This window comes from Alligator sinensis, unplaced genomic scaffold (genome assembly GCF_000455745.1).
Source record: "Alligator sinensis unplaced genomic scaffold, ASM45574v1 scaffold331_1, whole genome shotgun sequence".
NCBI lineage: Eukaryota > Metazoa > Chordata > Crocodylia > Alligatoridae > Alligator > Alligator sinensis.
Window position 1 is genome coordinate 391,846 of NW_005842033.1, and position 17,996 is coordinate 409,841.

At 44.9% G+C, this 17,996-nt stretch overlaps 1 protein-coding gene across 5 annotated transcripts in view; it reads right to left on the minus strand.

Annotated features, from left to right (window-relative positions):
- SYNJ2 (synaptojanin 2) overlaps nt 1-17,996 on the minus strand; it is a 104,220-nt gene that overhangs the window by 69,336 nt on the left and 16,888 nt on the right. For all 5 annotated transcript variants that reach the window (XM_025202648.1, XM_025202650.1, XM_014519342.2 and 2 more), the window contains exon 2: nt 12,001-12,087. In XM_025202648.1, the coding sequence (XP_025058433.1) occupies nt 12,001-12,043 (43 nt within the window). In that variant the 5' untranslated portion in view covers nt 12,044-12,087. The remainder of the gene's footprint in view (nt 1-12,000; nt 12,088-17,996) is intronic.

Here is a 17,996-nt window from a genome sequence, read left to right on the forward strand (position 1 = left end):
TGCCAGTAGCAGTTAAGACCTGTCTGATTAGGACACATTGCATCCTAAGGCTAACATTCAATTATAATCCAATTTCCCTTCATTCTAATTAAAATATTTTGTAAATTTACTCTCTCTTCTAGTCTGTCATTCTAAACAGCCAGAAAGTATTCTGTTGCGAGTAGCTGCTTAAAGATGACAGTGATGACAAAGTCTGGGTCCTGAACCTGGTAATATCTGATTGCTTAGGTGGAAATAAAGCATTCAGCTAACAAGAGATTACAAGTGGCCTTTTCTAGTCTCTAACAATTTCACTTTTATTATGTAGAGAATTAGTTACAAAAAGGAAAAAAAAAAGCTTCCTGTTTAAGAGAGTCAGCTGCTCCTGGTCACAAGACAGAATATTTTCTACATTGTGTGAATAGAGGGAACCCACAACTCTCAGGGGTCCAAGGCATAAACTCTGTTTTTAGTTACAGACTGGCTATATAGTACAACATTAATAAAACAAATAGAAGAGAAGGGCTTCATGCCACTAAACTTATACTGACAAAGAAAAAATATACAGCAGCTTCTGTACTCATGAGAGGAGAGAACTAAAAATGTTAAACACATCAACATCCCTTAAGGGCTGTATGGTATTTCTCTCTCATATTTATATTTAAAATAGAGGGATACTGTTAGTGCCACTAGCCTTAACTTTTCACAACTGCAGATTTCTTATCATGTGATTTCTGTACTTGTTTTGCAGATGCTTAAATGTTGCAACTCAGAGGCTTCCACATAAAACCATTTTTTTAAACAAATGCAAATCATGGGAATGACCACATCCACATCTCAAGAGTGCTTGGCTTCCTGCAATCAGAGACCCAACAAAGAATGTTTTGCATTCGAAAGCTGGTCTAACTCTATCCTAAGGACATAGTTGATCCAACAAAAGAGATCACCCTAAGAAATCCTTGCCTCTTGCAACAGCAGTAGAAAGCCCATTACATGCAGCTTATACAGCTGCAAATGCCTGACAAAGAGCCAGCAAAAAGACAAATTAAAAGCCACCCAGGAAAAGAAACTTGAAGAGTGAATGATCAAAGTTCAGGTCTTAATTCACACTTCAGACTTGCACAGAAACAAGGCCAGTGGTAGATCATTTACAGTAGCACTCACTTCAGAAACCATGAATCTCCACTTTTGTAAAATTAGGCCTTGCACGTCAATCTGATATTATCTATCCTTTTTCACTCGACCACGCACAAGTACAAGGGCATTACTGCAAACAGCTCTTTGGGAACAAAGGAGCAGCTATACAGGATCAGAGCTGAAGTCCTGTATCCTTGTTTCCACAATGGTCAGCACCAGATGCACAAGACAAAGGAAAAATAAAACATCCTTACCAGGACCCTGAGCCAAGTTCTAATACCAGATATGCTGGTGCAAACACTGAGGTATAGTAACTGGAGATTACCATCCAGCCCTGTGGGTGCCACAACAATCATACTTGACTTTAAAGATGACTTTTCAAGCAGTGTGAAAAGTGAATTATACACAGAAATATGCCCTGAATTCCCCTCTTAACAGACTGAGTGTGGGTTTCTGAGGTTGGGAGGGAATTCAGCACAACAAGATAAAATTAACTTTTGTACAGTTTAAAACTCCTGTGAAAACAGCTGTCTTGATCAAAGTTTAGTAAGGAAGCCCCAGGGAACATAAAACTGGATAACTGCAGAGTATGACAAGCATGGCTGCTGTATTGTACCTGCCCATATGAGTCAAAGGCATTATTCTCCCAACAAAGCCTGGCACAGTTCCCAAAGCTGCCTGCTATGAAACCCTGTAAAAGAGAAATATTTTCATAGGATAGAGTGGAATTGACTAGCCTCAATCATGTCTTCTCTTCCCTTTTGTAAGTGAAATCCTTCTCACCGGGCGGGTCTCTACATGCAAATACTCCTAGGCATAGGTGATGTGTAGGGAGGGCAAGGGGGTGGCTGCTGCCAAAGCTGCTGGCAGCTTCTGCGGGCAGTCACCGCTCGTACCTGTCCCCTCTTGCTGCCGACACCACCGCCGGCAGCTGCGGGCGGTCCCTGTTTTCTGCCATGGTGCCCCTCCAGCCCCTCGTTCATGCTCCCAGGTCAGTTTATACAAGCAGTGGTTTTCAACCTTTTTTGTACCAGGATGCATTTGTAAACATCAACAGTCAGTCTCAACCCAGTGCCCCTCACTCCCTACCCAGTGCCCCCTGCTCCTAGCACCCCAGTGTTTGGGGCAGGGGTGAGTGTTTGGGGCAGGGGTGGGGCCACAAGCAGCCCCAAGCAACCCCTTGCAGGCTGGAACTCTGACAGCTTGTAAGAGAAAAGCCACAGTTTCCCATGTTTTTTTCCTTTAAAAGAGAATCCATTTTTTAAATTTGTTTGCGACCCTTTCATATATTCTTTAACCCACTTTTGGGTAACGACCCATGGGTTGAGTAAACTGACCCAGGCAGGCATCTACACGTGCATGGATGCAGGAACAGATTGACTGCTAGTGGCAGAAATCTGCTCCCGCTGCCACTGGCCTTGCACCGGCTCCCTGAAGCAGCCAGGGGGAGCTTTAAGCTCCCCCTGAGGCTAGCCCAGGGACTTGCAGGGAGCATGGGGCCAGGAGACAGCTGGGAGATTGCTCCCTACGCCTGGAAGGTGCCTACTGCCAGGACAGGCTTTGCCACCACAGCCCAGGCAGGAACAATGTCTCCCTGCCCCAGTAGCAGAGAGGTCCCAGCCCCTGCTCCACGATCTTGGTGAATTACTGTGCAGTAAGCAGTACTCCACATGTAGATGGTGACGTTTACTTCACAGTAATTTGCTCTAAATTTGAGTATAATGTCTTGTGTAAACGCAGCCATTATATAGAAATCCCACCAACTCCCTATCACTATATTTCAAGTGAAAGTGACCAAAACTGGACATAGGCAGACAAGGTTCTTTGGGTAAATCTGATATCTTTTATTAGACCAACTAAATAGTTGGAAAAAAAATTCTTAGCAAGCTTTCGGGTTTAAAAACCCTTAATCAGGCTGAGGAAGCATCTGCAATTGGTGTGTGCTCCTCCTGGATGGAATGAATAGTAAAGAAGCCAGAAACTGGACATGGCATTCTTAATGTAAGTATGGATCACTTTTCAACACAATACTGTATTTTTCAGGGTTTTTTAATCTCTGTTATTACATACAAGTAAATTTGTAAATTTATGTTGTGTATTGCACTTTGTTAAGCCGTCTGTATTGGCATTACATACAGGAACTAATTCTGAACAGTTCTATTACTGTATTTTTCAGTGTATAAGAGGTGTTTATTTTCTTCAATGGAAAAAGAAAAGCATGTCCTATGCACCAAGGCTTTTTAACAAAAGTTGGCCAAAATTCAATCAAATTTATGTTAATATCTTTTTCTCACAATTTTATCCCCTTTTTGGGGAAGTGTATTTTATACACAAGTGTGTCACATACAAAGGAAAATACAGACATCTGTTTCTAGGGGTGTCAAATTTAATTTTTAAATTAAAAAAAAAAATCCTGTATTGTACAAATATGCTCCCTAGCCATGGCATCCAAGCACCCTGCAATGGAAACCAGCATATCAGCACCATGCCTCTGTGAAATACAGAGTGAGAGCTGAGGCTCAGAGTGTAAAGATTTGGATCTTCAAAGGAATGTAGGCATCTCACTTTTATTAAAACCAACCGGACTTAGGTATGTAAATACTTTTGAGGACCTGCACCTAGCGATGTGTGCAAAAATCACACGGGATTCTTGGCAGAAACACCAGAAGACCCAAGAACTTCCAAATCTCTCTTCAGGATCCTAACCACAAAAATTCTCTTCTCCCCTTCTAAGCATGGCAAGACTTTAAGATGTTTAAAGGCATAAATGAAAGCTAGACAAGGTTCATTGGGTGAATTTGATATCTTTTATTAGACCAACCCAAATGGTTGGAGAATAGTTATTAAGCAAGCTTTCGGGTTCAAAAACCCTTCGTCAGGCTCAGGAAGCTTCAGCAGTTGGTGTGTGCTCTTACTGGATGTAAATGAAAGCTAGGCACTTAACTACTCATTTGAACACACATATGCAAACTCAGAGCACATTTCTCTAAACATGGCAATGTCATCAAATGAAGGAATCCACATGGTTGATGATATCCAGGTATCATCTCATACATGTATCTTTTAATGGCACTACTGCATCTGAACAGTGTGCTGAACAACACAAGCCCAATCCCAACATACTGCTGAAAATAAATTTATCGCTACTAAACCCGATTCAACAAGCAAAACCTTGGCTAAAAAATGCCTCAGAAATACTCTTCTGTTTGTTCTGCTGCAGCCCTTCCTAGCAAAAACAAGCAAGGGAACCTAGTGAGTCATTTTGACTGACATATGGGCAAGCAAGTGAACACAATCCTTTCCAGGAAGCATTAACTTTGCAAGTGGCTTCAGAGAATACAACAGTATTTTTATGCAAATACAAAGCAAGGTGAAAAGTAGGACTCTATTCCATGGGTGGGCAAAATACAGCTCAAGGGCTGTGCCAGACACTTACATCTAGCCCACAGCGCCTACCAACAAATTGTACCCCGCCTAGCCCTTCTGCCCATGAGGGTGGGAGCGAGGCACCCACATATACACTCCCGTTCCCAACATACCCTATTGTATCTCACTCCCACCCTCCTGGGCAGAAGGACCCAGCCCAGCCAGCACGCAGCTTCTGGGCAGGGCTACTGTTCCACTGCTGCAGCCTCCGGAAACCTGCTCCCATGGGCAACTGGTGCTGCCTTAGTTAGGGGGACACATGCCCCACCTGCAACCAGTTTTGCTGCCCAGGGGGTGGGGAGGGGCCTGTGGCAGATCTCGCTGCTCAGGGGGAGTTACCCTGTGGCTGATCACTGCAGCCACTTCCGGGAGTGACTGCAGCCGCTTCTGGGAGCGGCTGCAGTGATCGGCCAGCACCTCCAAGGGGGCACAGGTGCTCCCGCCTGTCCCCCCTGCCCATCGCCTAAGCAGTGAGTGCGGCTGATGAGGGGGAGCACCGGTGCTCTCAGGGGGTGCACGTGAACACCCGTACACCCCCTATGCGTTGCCATTGCCTGCTCCACTTCCCTGGTGTCCTGCTCGCTCTGGTCACAAGGTAGGGAAGCAGTGGGGGTGGGGGTGGGGGTGAAGCTGCAGCTGAACAGAAGCGCGGGGCTGGGCCTGATGGCAGCGGCAGCATGGAGCTTGGGCGGGCAGTGTGTGAGTGTAAAGGAGAGTGGGGGAATGGGGACCCCCCCACACACACACTACCCCCATGGCGTGCAGCCCTGGCAGAAGGTGGCAGCAACAGCAGCAGACAGGGCACTTGGGTACTCACGCCCGATGTAGGCACTGGTGTCCGACATGTGGCTCTGGCCAGCACTGCACATTGTGGCGAGGACTGCAGCCCCCACCAGCCTGTCTCTATCACTGGTGATCCCTGCTGCACACGCACAACCCCTGCACTTGCACGGCATGGGAGGGAAGCCGCACCCACTGGAGCCACCTGCCTTCCCCACCCCTAGACCTGCGCAGCAGGGGGCAGGGAAGGCAGCCAGCTCCAGTGCGTGGGGCTCCCCTCCCATGCCACATGAGTGCAGGAGCTGAGTGTGTGCAGCAGGGAGTGCAGATGATAGAGACGGCCCAGCAATGGCTGTGCTCCTTGCTACAATGTGCATTGCTGGCCAGACCCACAGGCTGCTGGGCACCAGCGCCTGGCCCTGGACACGAGAACCCCGAGCACCGCTGCCTGCTGTTGTGCCATGGGGTGGAGGGAAGTGTCAGGGGGTCCCCCACACCTCCTCACCCTCCCTCACACCCCATAATTGCTACACACCCACACCCTGCCCCCCCAACCCCCCACATATACACAGCCTCTCAGTATACCCTATGCATCCCACACACACCCCCACACAATATACAAGATTAAGAATTTATTTTTGAGTTATTATGCAAATCACTTCTATATACAGTACGGGCAAGTGGGGGGGGACTTCCAGTGGCAAAGGTTAGGGGTGGGACTTCCGATCTCAAGATGGTCCCAAGATAGCAAGGGGTGGGGCTTCCCATGCAGCCCTAAAAAGCTCAAAACTCGTTAAGTGGCCCTCCACCTGAAGTAATTGCCTGCCCCTACTCTATTCTGTCCTCTTTGGCAGGAGGAATTGGGGGGGAAAAGATTTTTGAAGCCAGGTGAGATGGGGCCTTTTTGGATTTCTAAGTACTGGTATTTATGCGTTGATTGAATGCGCAGGGAATTCCCAGAGAAATTTCTTATTCTCTATGAACAACACTTAACTCTGCAACTATGTCTTTTGTGTTCCCCACTGGAATACTACTTAAAATATCTTTAGCTAATTTGATGCTCATGAAAGGTGCCAATTTGTCTGCTGGTCTCCAGCCACAGGAAGACCTCTCTATCGCCATCTGAACTGAAGTCTGTACAAGACTGGTGATTAGTAGAGAACCAGCTGGCCTAATAGTGATGGCATGCCTCCTCGTTTCCAGCTGCTAAAATGCATTAAAACCAAAAGATATATATAAGAACCAAAATATCTATATTAAATACCTTCTTAACGTTACTTTTTAATGCAAGCAATGTCTGTATGTTGAATGAGCGGGAAGGTAAGCCACATAACTGTGACTGAGACATGGTCTACTTAACTACCAATGGGAGAACAGGAGAACACACAACTTTCTCTCTTCAGTCTACATAGTGGGAAATATTTGAGAACCTTTTGGCTGTACAATTTCCATACAACTCTTTCTTTGCTTTCCTTTGAAAGGAGCTAGGCAAAAACAATTACCTGTTGGTCGTTCTCCTCAAAGCATTAATAGAATTTTTGACACTCTCTTTGTAAGTGGTCTTGAACAGAAAGAGCAGAGACATCATATTGGGATAAGACAGAAGGTGTGCTGACAGAGCTCTGAACGGGAAATTTATGACTACTGAAATTAACACAAGGTTGTCAAAAAAATAAAATACTGGAGAAACCATAGCAATACAATCCTACAGAAAGGAAAAGTAGGCTGTAAAGCACAATAGTTATGTGTTTATCCCTTATAAAACTATTATTAATACAACTTTTAATATGAAAGCTGGTTTAGTTCCCATCCACACAGAGAGAACCAGCTTTAGCTGTGGCTTGAACAGCTTGTATTCATTAGCCAAATCCCTGAACTGTCACAACAATGGGTTTAATTGAACTCCTATGGAGAAGCACAGTTTCATGTGCCAAGAAAAACGGATCATATGCTCTCTGTTTTATTTTTAATTGCGTGAACAAAACTAGCATTGAGTTCCATTGAAATTCCTAATGACTCCACAAGCAGTAGAACCAGAACAAAAACAAAAACTTCTCATCTTGCTTTGAGTAACCAGGTGGATCTGCAGATTTTCACTGAGAAAGAGAGAGAGAAAATATTTCACCTCTAAATCATCAATTCAAATTTACCCCAAGCCAAAATGGACAGCAGTCATTACTGCTTGTCAGCCATTTAGTCTAGGAACAGGCGTTACAAATGAACTGGTATAAGTGATTGGAAACAATTCAATTCAGTAACACACCAGGGCTAGGGACAGACATTTAAAAAATCTGAGCCTGAATGGATTCAATCTTTGCAGGTTAGTCTAACCTGACTAGGCTGAACTGGCTTGAAACTGGACAGACATTCTCTCTGGACTGAGGAAATTCAGGCACATGCCTCCAGTGGCTCAGGCTACAAGCTGGGGGGCACTACAGCAGCTCTCCCTTCCCTTCTGCAGGGAGCTGAGCTGAGCCCGGGCAGGACTCTCTCATTAGGTACGTCTGCCTGCATGTTCCCAGACTTTTCCCTGCTGGCTGCTCAAGGGGTGGGAGTGTTGCCAGTCCCAGGGGCCCGGGCTAGCACTCTGAGCCAAGGTGGGGTGGTGTTCAGTGCATGCATCTGTTGATGACATGGAGGTTTTCAATCTCCCTCCCTGCTTCGTCATACTGTCTGCAGCAAACTGACAGGCGAGCAAGCCAGCAGGGGGCCAGGGGGCTGATAACAGTCTTTATCACCCAATTAGCAAAACAATAGCCTCTGTCCACATTACTTCTTAAACAGCTTACTGGCTGACCTGTTGATTAGCTGCAAAAGCCCTAAGTGGTCACTGTACTGTCTGCCAATCCCAGTGAAATTGGAGAGAGACACACACACAGACACCTCTTGGCATTAGCTAGCATACTACATACTAGCTACAGTCTCTGCCGTGGCAGAGAGAAGGAAGGGATCTCTGCTTAAGCAGCGAGGGGCGGGGAAGCCAGCAGTTCCTGCTGTGCCTGAAAGTCTGTGCCGAGCTCCAGCCAGGGAGCGGAGGAGAGGAGCCAGCCCTGCTGTGGAGCAGAGAGCCCCACCCAGCCCAGAGAGCATACCGGGATGCTGGGGGACTCTGATTTAACTTAAACCAGCAAAGGGTCTGGGACAGACATTGCATAAACCAGTTGGAGCCAAATCAGTTAAGTCTAATACTACATTCAACCAGGTTTATCTCAAACTGTTTTCAGCCATTTTCAAACTGGTTTATATGCACTGAACATTAGGGCTGTGCAAAATTTCACCAGGTGTTTTGTTTTGACACTGTTTCAACTTGTTTTGAGCTTGAAACAGTAACATCGAAATGAAACGAAAGGCTTCCAAACAGCCTTGGAATGAAAGGAGGGCACTCGAAACATTTTAAAAGTTTTGAAATGTTTCAAGTTTCGAAGGTGGGCTTGCTTGCAGGGAAACAGAAACTAAGGAGAAGGAGGGGGAAGAGAGGGGAAGAACTGCTCTGATACTGACGTGTAGCTGGCCTGTAACTGTAATCCTTCCTTGAGGTCTATTCTAATCCTAGTGCGCTGGGGGAGGGACAGAAAAACAGCATAAAAAACATCATCGTTTGAACTGAGCTTTTTGCCTTGGGGTCAGTTACTGAGCTGCGTCTTTCAGCAGGTCACCAACCACAGAGAAAGGCTTCCTACTTCCTAGCCTCTTACTAGCAAGTGGAATTCAATACCTTTTGCTTTCTGTACCCTTTTATTTTATTATTATATTTATTCATTCCTTTCAATTTATTCCTTTCAATTTATTAGGGAAGCAAGAGGCCTCATTGGGGCACACTACTGTGTCATGTGGAGGCCCCAGCGCCAGTAACAGCATCCCTTAACACACATGCAAAGTCACACATGTCATGAGTTTTGCTTGTCAGCAGCTTGAGGTACAGTTTCCCAGAAACCCCTGCACCCATCTCCTTGAAACCTGGTAGGCTTCATGGCCTCAGCAGGGGCTACCATGCCTGATGTTTTCACTTCCCTATGACTTCACACTTACAAGTGACACGAGTTTTCCTCTGAACAGTTCAAGGTGCAGTTTCCCAGAAACCCCCACACCTATCTCCTTGAAACTTGACAGGCTTTGTGGCCTCAGCAGGGGCTACCCTCCCTGCTGTTTTCATTTGAATCAGGCAAGAAATGACAAAGTTATAGGCATTTTTGTGATTTCCCATTATAGCCTATGGGCGAAATGTCAAAACATGTTGAAATAGCAAAAGAGTTTTGACAAAACTAAATGGAACAGTGCTTCGAAACTAAACAAAATGTCAAAAGGAAACACTGTCCCTTCGAAATGGCGAAATGGAAGTCAAAACAAAACGGTGATGTTTCACGCAGCCCTACACTGAACACCTGTGTTCAGTTTACAGGTTTAAACCAGTGTCTGATCACTTAAACTGGTTTATGTGTAATGTCTGTCTCTAGCCAGAAGTTCAATGCACATAAACCACTTTCAAAATGGCCAAAACCAGTTTAAGATAAATCTAGATCAATGTAGTATTAAACGTAACTGATTTAGGCAAATTGGTTTATTGAACTTCTGTCCAAGATCCCCTTCAGATTCAAGCATCCCAGGATGCTTTGCACCTCCCTTGCAAGCCCTGCCTTGCAAGGTAGACAATCTAGCCTTGGCTCAAGCTGTTTGCTCCAGCCAAGCACAGAGGTGTGCTCTAGCACACCCCAGCATTTGGCCTGGGCCACTCAAGGCATGTGGCTGCCTTTCTGGAATCAAAAGTGAATGTCTGTTCACTTGTTTGTCAATTCAGTCTATGCAGTTGAGACTAACGTGTGAAGATTGAATCAAATCAGCCTCAGGCTTTTTGACTGTCTATACGTAGCCTTAGTGGTCTATGAGAAACAAGTTACATAGTCTCATACAGGTACCTAGTGCACCAATCATCACTCCTCCACCGTGTTTAGTGCTGTTGTTGGCAGTATCGTCAAAGAGGCCTAATGATTGAACTGAAGTGGAAAATGAAATATCCTCACACCTACAAGTTAAGTTTGAGGCACACTGCCAAAGCAGTGGCAGGGGAGAGTTTTTACAGGCAGTGCAAAGAGAATTTCAGTCTCAAAACTTGTAAATGTGGCAAGTTTTAAAAGCATATAAATTGACTTAAATATTTGTGGTTAGCCTACCTTTTTAATCATTGAATTAAAGCATACTTTTTACTGGGCCCAGTTCTAAAAGGTATTAAATGTCATTTCAGGCTCTCTTCATATAGCACAACAAAAATTCCTTTTATACTTCTGCAGACAGCGCAGCAGAAGTACCAACTTTAGTAAATCAAAGATTTCCAAAAGTATATGAAAACATATAGCAATGTTGAGGAACAACACTATTCTGCTATGGACTAATGCTTGTTGAAGTTAAAAGCCCTGATACTGCAAACACTTATGCAGCAGAACAGCTCACTTGAAGCCAGTGGAACTTTCATGCAAGTAATAGGTAGTTGTAAGACTGGGCCTTGATTAGTCACAACCAATCATTCCTAAAACTAGCTCTTTCAGAAGCCATGGGGAACCAGCATTTCCCCTGGACAAAACTGGTAGGAAAGAACACAGAATCACAGAAAATTAGGGCTTGAAGGAATTAAGGTTGGAATGGACCTCAGGAGGTCACCTAGTCTAGCATTTCTCAACCCATGGGTCGTGACCCAAAGGTAGGTTGCAAGAATATATGAAAGGGTCGCAAACGATCTTTAAAAATATATTCTCTTTTAAAGGAGACAATCATGGGAAACTGTGCCTTTTCCTTTCCAGGCTGGCAGAGTTCCAGCCTGTGAGGGGCTGCTTGGGGCCCCCTTGCCCCGTCCCACACACCCACCCCCTGCCCCACACATTGTGGGGGCTGCGCCGGGCCGGGCGGTGGGAGGCAGCAGGTCAGGAGTGAGGGACACTAGGTCGGGACTGGACATCGATGTTTACAAATGGGTCTGGACATAAAAAAGGTTGAGAACTACTGATCTACTCCAACCCCTTGCTCAAAGCAGGACTATCCCCAGCTATCTCATGCCAGGCAACACTTTTTCTAGTCGGGTCTTAAAAACTTCCAAGGATGGAGATTCTACAACCTTGGAGGTTTTCAAGACAACAACTGTTAAGATAAGAATTACATTCAAGCTGCTAACACAGTCCCTTGAAGTTAAAGAAGCTAAAAAACAAAATCCAAAGATGTTACTGGACAGTGTGTTTTTAATCACAAACACAGCACATAAATATGGCTTGTGTAGGTAGTATATCTTTTTAACAAGACCAAAGGCCATGTCTAGACAAGCACAGACATGCGGTATGTGGTGCTGCAGACCTGTCTGTGGTGCCACAATGCACACTCAGGTGTGCCCCGTGCTGCTACCTTGCAGCCCTTTCACCTGGGAGATCTACAGTTGCTGGCCTAAGCCTCCCCTACTTCACCCGGGGCAACCTGCCACACGCAAAAGCGTGCATGGCACAGGCATTCCCTGGGGACTAGTAGCAGCAGCACACATTGTGCCACTGCTACTTGTCCCCAGGGAAACAAATGGCCATACTCGTCTGGATGCGGTCCAAATGTCCTTCATCACTTAAATAAAATCAGACAAACTCAATCATTTTGCACAAAAGCTTGTCCGAGTATTTTATCACTATGCCTAGCCCAATGGCTACTTACCACATTTTAGCTGGAGCTCCCCCAAGCAACCATAGGCATCCATGAGCTTTTCATATTGCCCTTTAATTGCCTCTTTTTCTTCAGGAGCTGAAAAAAAACCACATCAAACCTTAGTTTACCAGTTCTTATTTTTTCATGCTGTTACAGTCCTATACCAGAACCCTCCCAAGGAATCTCACTCTGTTAACAAGACAGTTACATGAATAAGCACATGGGAAACACAGACATTAAAAGGCAAGGGAACATCCTTTTAGAAGACCAAGTGTTCTAAAGTGCAGAAAAAACTGTGCAAACATGAAACACAGGAAAAAGGGTAAATCCTCAGATAGGTCATGCTTTCACATGCCTATTCATTCACCCAGCAGATATAAGCAGATGTCATATCATAATCAAAATATGCCGTACATACTCTTCATTCAATTTTAAAATAAGAGATTGAAAAAGTTGTGATTTATTATTTGTCTGGCTAATACCCACAATGTGATAAATATTTTCCAGACATACCAGAAGGGACAGTCTAAGTACAGAAAGACAGAGATCATGGGATACCAACCAGGAATTTTTATACAAGGTAACAAAATTTAGTACAACTAGTATTTCAAAAGTCAGTTTGCAAGAAGGACTAAAACTATATATCACTGAAATGGAGCCCTATGACCCAGCCTGTGGTTCTTAGACCAACCCCACATGCCGAGCTGAGCTGGTCTGGTGGACTCACTCTGTACAGGGCGCAGTGAGTAGGCAAGGTGCATGCGCTGTATATGACAGCCTGCCAGACTGACCCTGCACATTAGTTCTGGTGCGCACAGAGGGCCCAGGATTCAATCTGGACCACCCCCAGAACCAGCGCACAGGGCCGGTCCAGTGTAAGTACCATATACAGTAAAACCCTGAAGCAGGGCCAGCATATACTTCATTAAGGACATGGGGCTGGATCAGCCACACACTGCACACAGCACAGGGGAGCCACTACAGAGCTGCACGTGTGGCCCTGCCAGCTGGCTCCAGTATGTGGTCCTGATCTAGCCAACAGACCCTCATCCAACCCACAAGACCAGATGACTTGAACACCCCTGTGGCAGAATATAAAGGGACACACCTGACATCCACTGTGCCAGTGACTGATGTAGAGTAACTCCATTGAAGTCTGAAGTGGAGTTGCTTCAGATTCACAGCAATATAACCATCAATATAAATCTGGAGGCTCACCCAAACTTGGAGCTAGTCACCTTAACATCAAAATAAAGTTGTGACCATGTTTTTGAGCATTAGTTGTTGAGTATACTAGTTTTAATATTAATGTAATGCAATGTAATGTAATATAAATGCAGTCTATAACACAATGTGTGTTTATATGTTGTAAATATTTCCATATTAGAACTAAATTTAGCCCTAAAAGTTTTGGCAGTGGTAACCACCAAATGGGATCATATGAAAGTAGGGTCAGAAGGGACGCTACAAGGTCATCTAGTCCAGCCCCCTGCTCAAGGCAGGATCATCCCTGACTAAAGCCATCCCCATCCAAGTGTCTATCTAACCTGCTTCTGAAATTTTCCAAGGATGGAGATTCCAGTTTCTCTAGGTAGCCTATTCCAATGCTTAACCACCTTCCATCAGAAAGTTGCTCCTAATTGCCAATGTAAATATGTGGTTACTTCTTAAGTGGCAGGTAAACAGAGACATGGCATTTCTAGAATTTAGCAAATACTTTAGGATCTTGTGCTCCTGGAAAATTTTTACAGTTAAAAAACATTGAAACCCGCTGGTGAAAAAATGAGACAAACTGAACTGTCTGTGACTGGTGATAAAACAGAAATCAAAGCAGCAGCCTTCTCTTTGTAAACTCAAGAGAAAAGCTAAGTGAGCAGCATGGAAAATGAATAATGAACCATTCGTTTGACATTTCGAAGTGAAAGGGTGGATACTTTCACTGGCAGAATTCCCTTAAAACTCTTAGAGGTGACCTGCGAAAGAAATAAAGAAATATTTGCCCTGACTTCTGTATCTGTGATGCATAAAGATGCCTGGATTCCTTCTTTTTTTTTTTTCCAACATTAAATGTTCAGGCCCTATCCACTTTTTTTTGTCTGAACTATTTTAATGGATGATGAGGAACCAGTAAGATGTTGACATCAAAGGTACAAAGCAGGTGAAACCTAAACCATTGAACCACCATTATCTCAATTTCTGTTCAGATAATTTACAAATCTATTGTTTATTCAATTCAGTTCATAAATAGAAGAAACAGTTGAAAGAAAACATCATGGCTTAAAAATTCAGCACCACTGTCCTTTCTCTTAATGTCTGAGAAGGCTGCTAGCCCAGTTCTCCACTCCTTCAGAGAGAACTCCAGCAAAAGGATAAAAGAGCTGATATTTCTGATGATTCTAAAGTTGAAAAACAATATGAATCTATATCTTTATCTATATCACTAGCTAGCTACCTAGCTAGCTAGCTAGACAGATAGAGTTCTCAGGCCATCTTCACATATCATAAGAAAAGCCTCATTTTCCTCCCGCTCTAACAATAGCAGCAGCATCCCATTTTAATTTTCTTACTATATTTGTTCTCTCTCTTAAAAACTTCTCCATTTCATCTTTAACATAAAATTAAATCCTTACCCCAAACATCCCAACTCTCATAACCTTTAGGAAAAGAGAAGGTAATAGAAGCAGACAAAGAAATGAAAACAATAAATTGATGGGGGTCTTATGAACTGGCTGGCTGTGGACACACCGTTAAAACCTTCGAAAGACAGCAGGAAGAGGAGATATCTGTATAAAATATGAGGAGCTGGAAAGTCTCACTTCATATGTGTTTCTTAAAGGCATGATCTAAAATAAGGAGTGAAGTGAATGGAATGTGTTTCAATGCAAGTGTTTCAGCTGCAATGAACTGCAGTTAATGGCAAGAAACAACTGGTATTGTTATGTGTGTACAGAAGGCAGAGAAGTTGCCAAATCAAGCCAACACATTGCATGCTGAAGAACAGAGCCCTGAACCAGACGAAAATTTAACCAGGAGATAGCCTGATGATCCACGCAATTCTGCAGATTGACCCATTTGCCTTGGCCAGTAGAGTGATCCCAATAAGACATGATCTTTTATACTGGCAAAGCCTTATTTAAATATAGTTATACTGGGAAAAACCTGATACCTGAAGCTGATGGAGAGGAGCTGCAGTAAGATCTCACCAAGCCAGGTAAGTGGGCAAAAAATGGCAGATGAACATCAGTGTCAATAAATGCAAGGTAATGCACCTGAGGAAAAATAACCTAAACTTTACATACATATAGCTGGGTTCTGAGCTAGCCGTTATGACTCAGGAAAGAGACCTTGGAGTCATTGCAGATAGTTCTCTAAAAACATCAGCTCAATGTGCAGTGGCGACCAAAAAAGCCAATAAAATGTTGGGCATCATTAAGAATAGGACTGAAAACAAAATGGAGAACATTATCAGGCCATTATACAAATCCATGGTTCGTCCACGTCTTGAATATTGTGTGCAGTTCTGGTCCCCACATCTCAAAAAGTAGAATTAGAAAAGGTACAGAGAAGGGCAGCCAAAGTGATCAGGGGCACGAAGCAACTGCCACATCAGAAGAGACTAAAAGGCTAGGACTCTTCAGTTTGGAAAGGAGAAGGCTGAGGGTGGGTATAATAGAGGTCTACACAATCATGAACGGTGTGGACCACATGAACAGGGAACTATTATTTACCAAAGTCACCGAATACTAGAACTAGGGGCCACCCATTGAAATTTGTAGGAAAAAGGTTTGAAACAACAAGAGAAAGTACATTTTTATGCAATACATAATTAAATTGTGGAATTAATTGCCACAGTAGGTGGAGGAGGCAGACAACATAGCCTGGTTCAAAAAAGGACCAAATAAATGCATGGACGGTAGATCAATTAATGGCTACTGAACAGAATGGTTGGAGATGTTTCCTCTGGCATTTCTAAACCAATAATGGTGGATGCTAGGGGGAATTTGAATAGGGGATAGATTATTCTAGAGATATCCAATTTAGTGCTCTCCATCTACTTCTGTCACTGGGCTGGATGGACCATTGGTCTGAGCCAGTATGGCACTTCTAATGTTCTTAATACAATGCTCCTCCCTTCACAGCCCTCAGTGCAGGGGTTATACAGGCCAGGTAAGCCTGTATAACCCCTGCACTGATCCACCATCTACTGCATGACTTTCTGGGGGTTATATCTTGTGTGACAAACCAAAAACATCCTAGGGTGGGCTGCCATGTATTTTACCAAGTGACAGCTGCTTCAGCTTATGCTATTATTCATTTTGTCCCCAGGAAAATCCCCAAATCCAGGAAGCAGAAATAAGGTATACATTCTTCACTGCCCATCCTCCTCGCCTGGGGTGCATCTTCTGTGACTCACCTTCTGGAGATGCTGCGCAGGACTAGACCCCGCATGTTTGTAAGGAAGCAGCAACAGGGAATACAGTATTCTCCCGCATGAATACTGGGTAAGTGGGCTATTCACTTAACTGTACACAGTGCCAGTCCCCATTTGTTACCTACTGCTTAAATTACAAGCAATTGCATGCTGGACAAAGTGCTTAACCCCCACTAAGTGCATAGCACTTTTCAGCCTCGCTGCCTACGCGGTAACTGAGTATGGCCTGTCACTTTCAAGGCTGCCATTAGAGACATAACTCAGAGAAGCAAGATAAGGAGCCTGATGTGCAAAAAAGCTTCTAGTAAGCTGTTCCTGTAGTTAATAAGCACTGTTTGCACTGAGGTGGTAAATGCACACTACAGGTATTCACATGCCCGTTTTTTCAGGCCTAAGGCTCTGCACTTAAAACAGAATAGGTTGTACAAGATCTTGTGCCAACGCCTCATTATTTACTATTTGTATTGTGGTAAGGTCTATAGGAGCCAGCCCCATTGTACTGGGCACTGTACAAGCTCACAACAATGGAGCTGATAGTTCAAGTAATTGCTTAGTCCAGGATCAAAAATGATATTTTGTTCACCATGGTGGGGGGGAAAGAGGGGAGGTAGAAAAAGGATCAGAAGAAAACACACATTTTGGACAAGTAGAACATAAATTAAAATCAAAAGGCTAACTGAAGAGCAAACTAGACTCAGAACCTAATTCTCCACTGGGCACTGATATACCCATGGGCTCTGCTCCAAGTTGCATCCTCTACCATTGACTAACAGGCTCAAAAGTGTTATTCGAAACCTAGATTCTGCCTCTGGGACAGCCTGTGACTGGCTCTTAATGCGGTCGTAGCAGCCCTTCCCTGCTCCAAGTTATCTGCATGGGCCACCCACAATGGCATTCCCTGTATACAGGGATAAGCAGAGAGGCTGGTCATTATGCCTATCCTCACACACAGCATCTCACCTCCTTCATGCCAGCCTACAAATCAGACCAGCATGTAAGGCAGGGGCGGGCAATTATTTCAGGCGGAGGGCCACTTGATCAGCTTTGGGTAGCTGTCAAGGGCTGCATGGGTAGCCCCGCCCCTTCAGTTGCCCCACCCCCTTGTCGCCATCTTGGGACCGGAAATCCTGCCCCCTGACCTTTGCCACCAGAAACCCCGCCCCTGACCTTTGCCACCGGAAGTCCCTCCCCTTGCATAACTTACCAGGTAGCAAGGGGTTGTGACCCCTCTAACATCCTGCCCCAGCAGTGGGGTTTCAGGGGCATCAGACCTCCCCCAGAACTTTCCCCCTACTTGTGCCAACTGGTCCCAAAAGGAGGAGGCTCTGCCGCCGCTTCTGCTGGCCAGGCCCACCGGGCCCAAAAGGGGGGGGGCCCGGCCGCCGCTTCTGCTGGCCAGTACCGACCCAGTTGGGCTCACCCTGTCCCCAGCAGCACTTAGTAGGCTAGATTCAGCTGCATGCTGCTCTGGATGGGACGGACCCAGCCGGGTCTGCACTGGCCAAGAAAGGCGGCATGCAGCTGAAGTCAGCTCCTCACGTGCTGCTGGGGATGGGAGGAGCCCGGCCGGGGC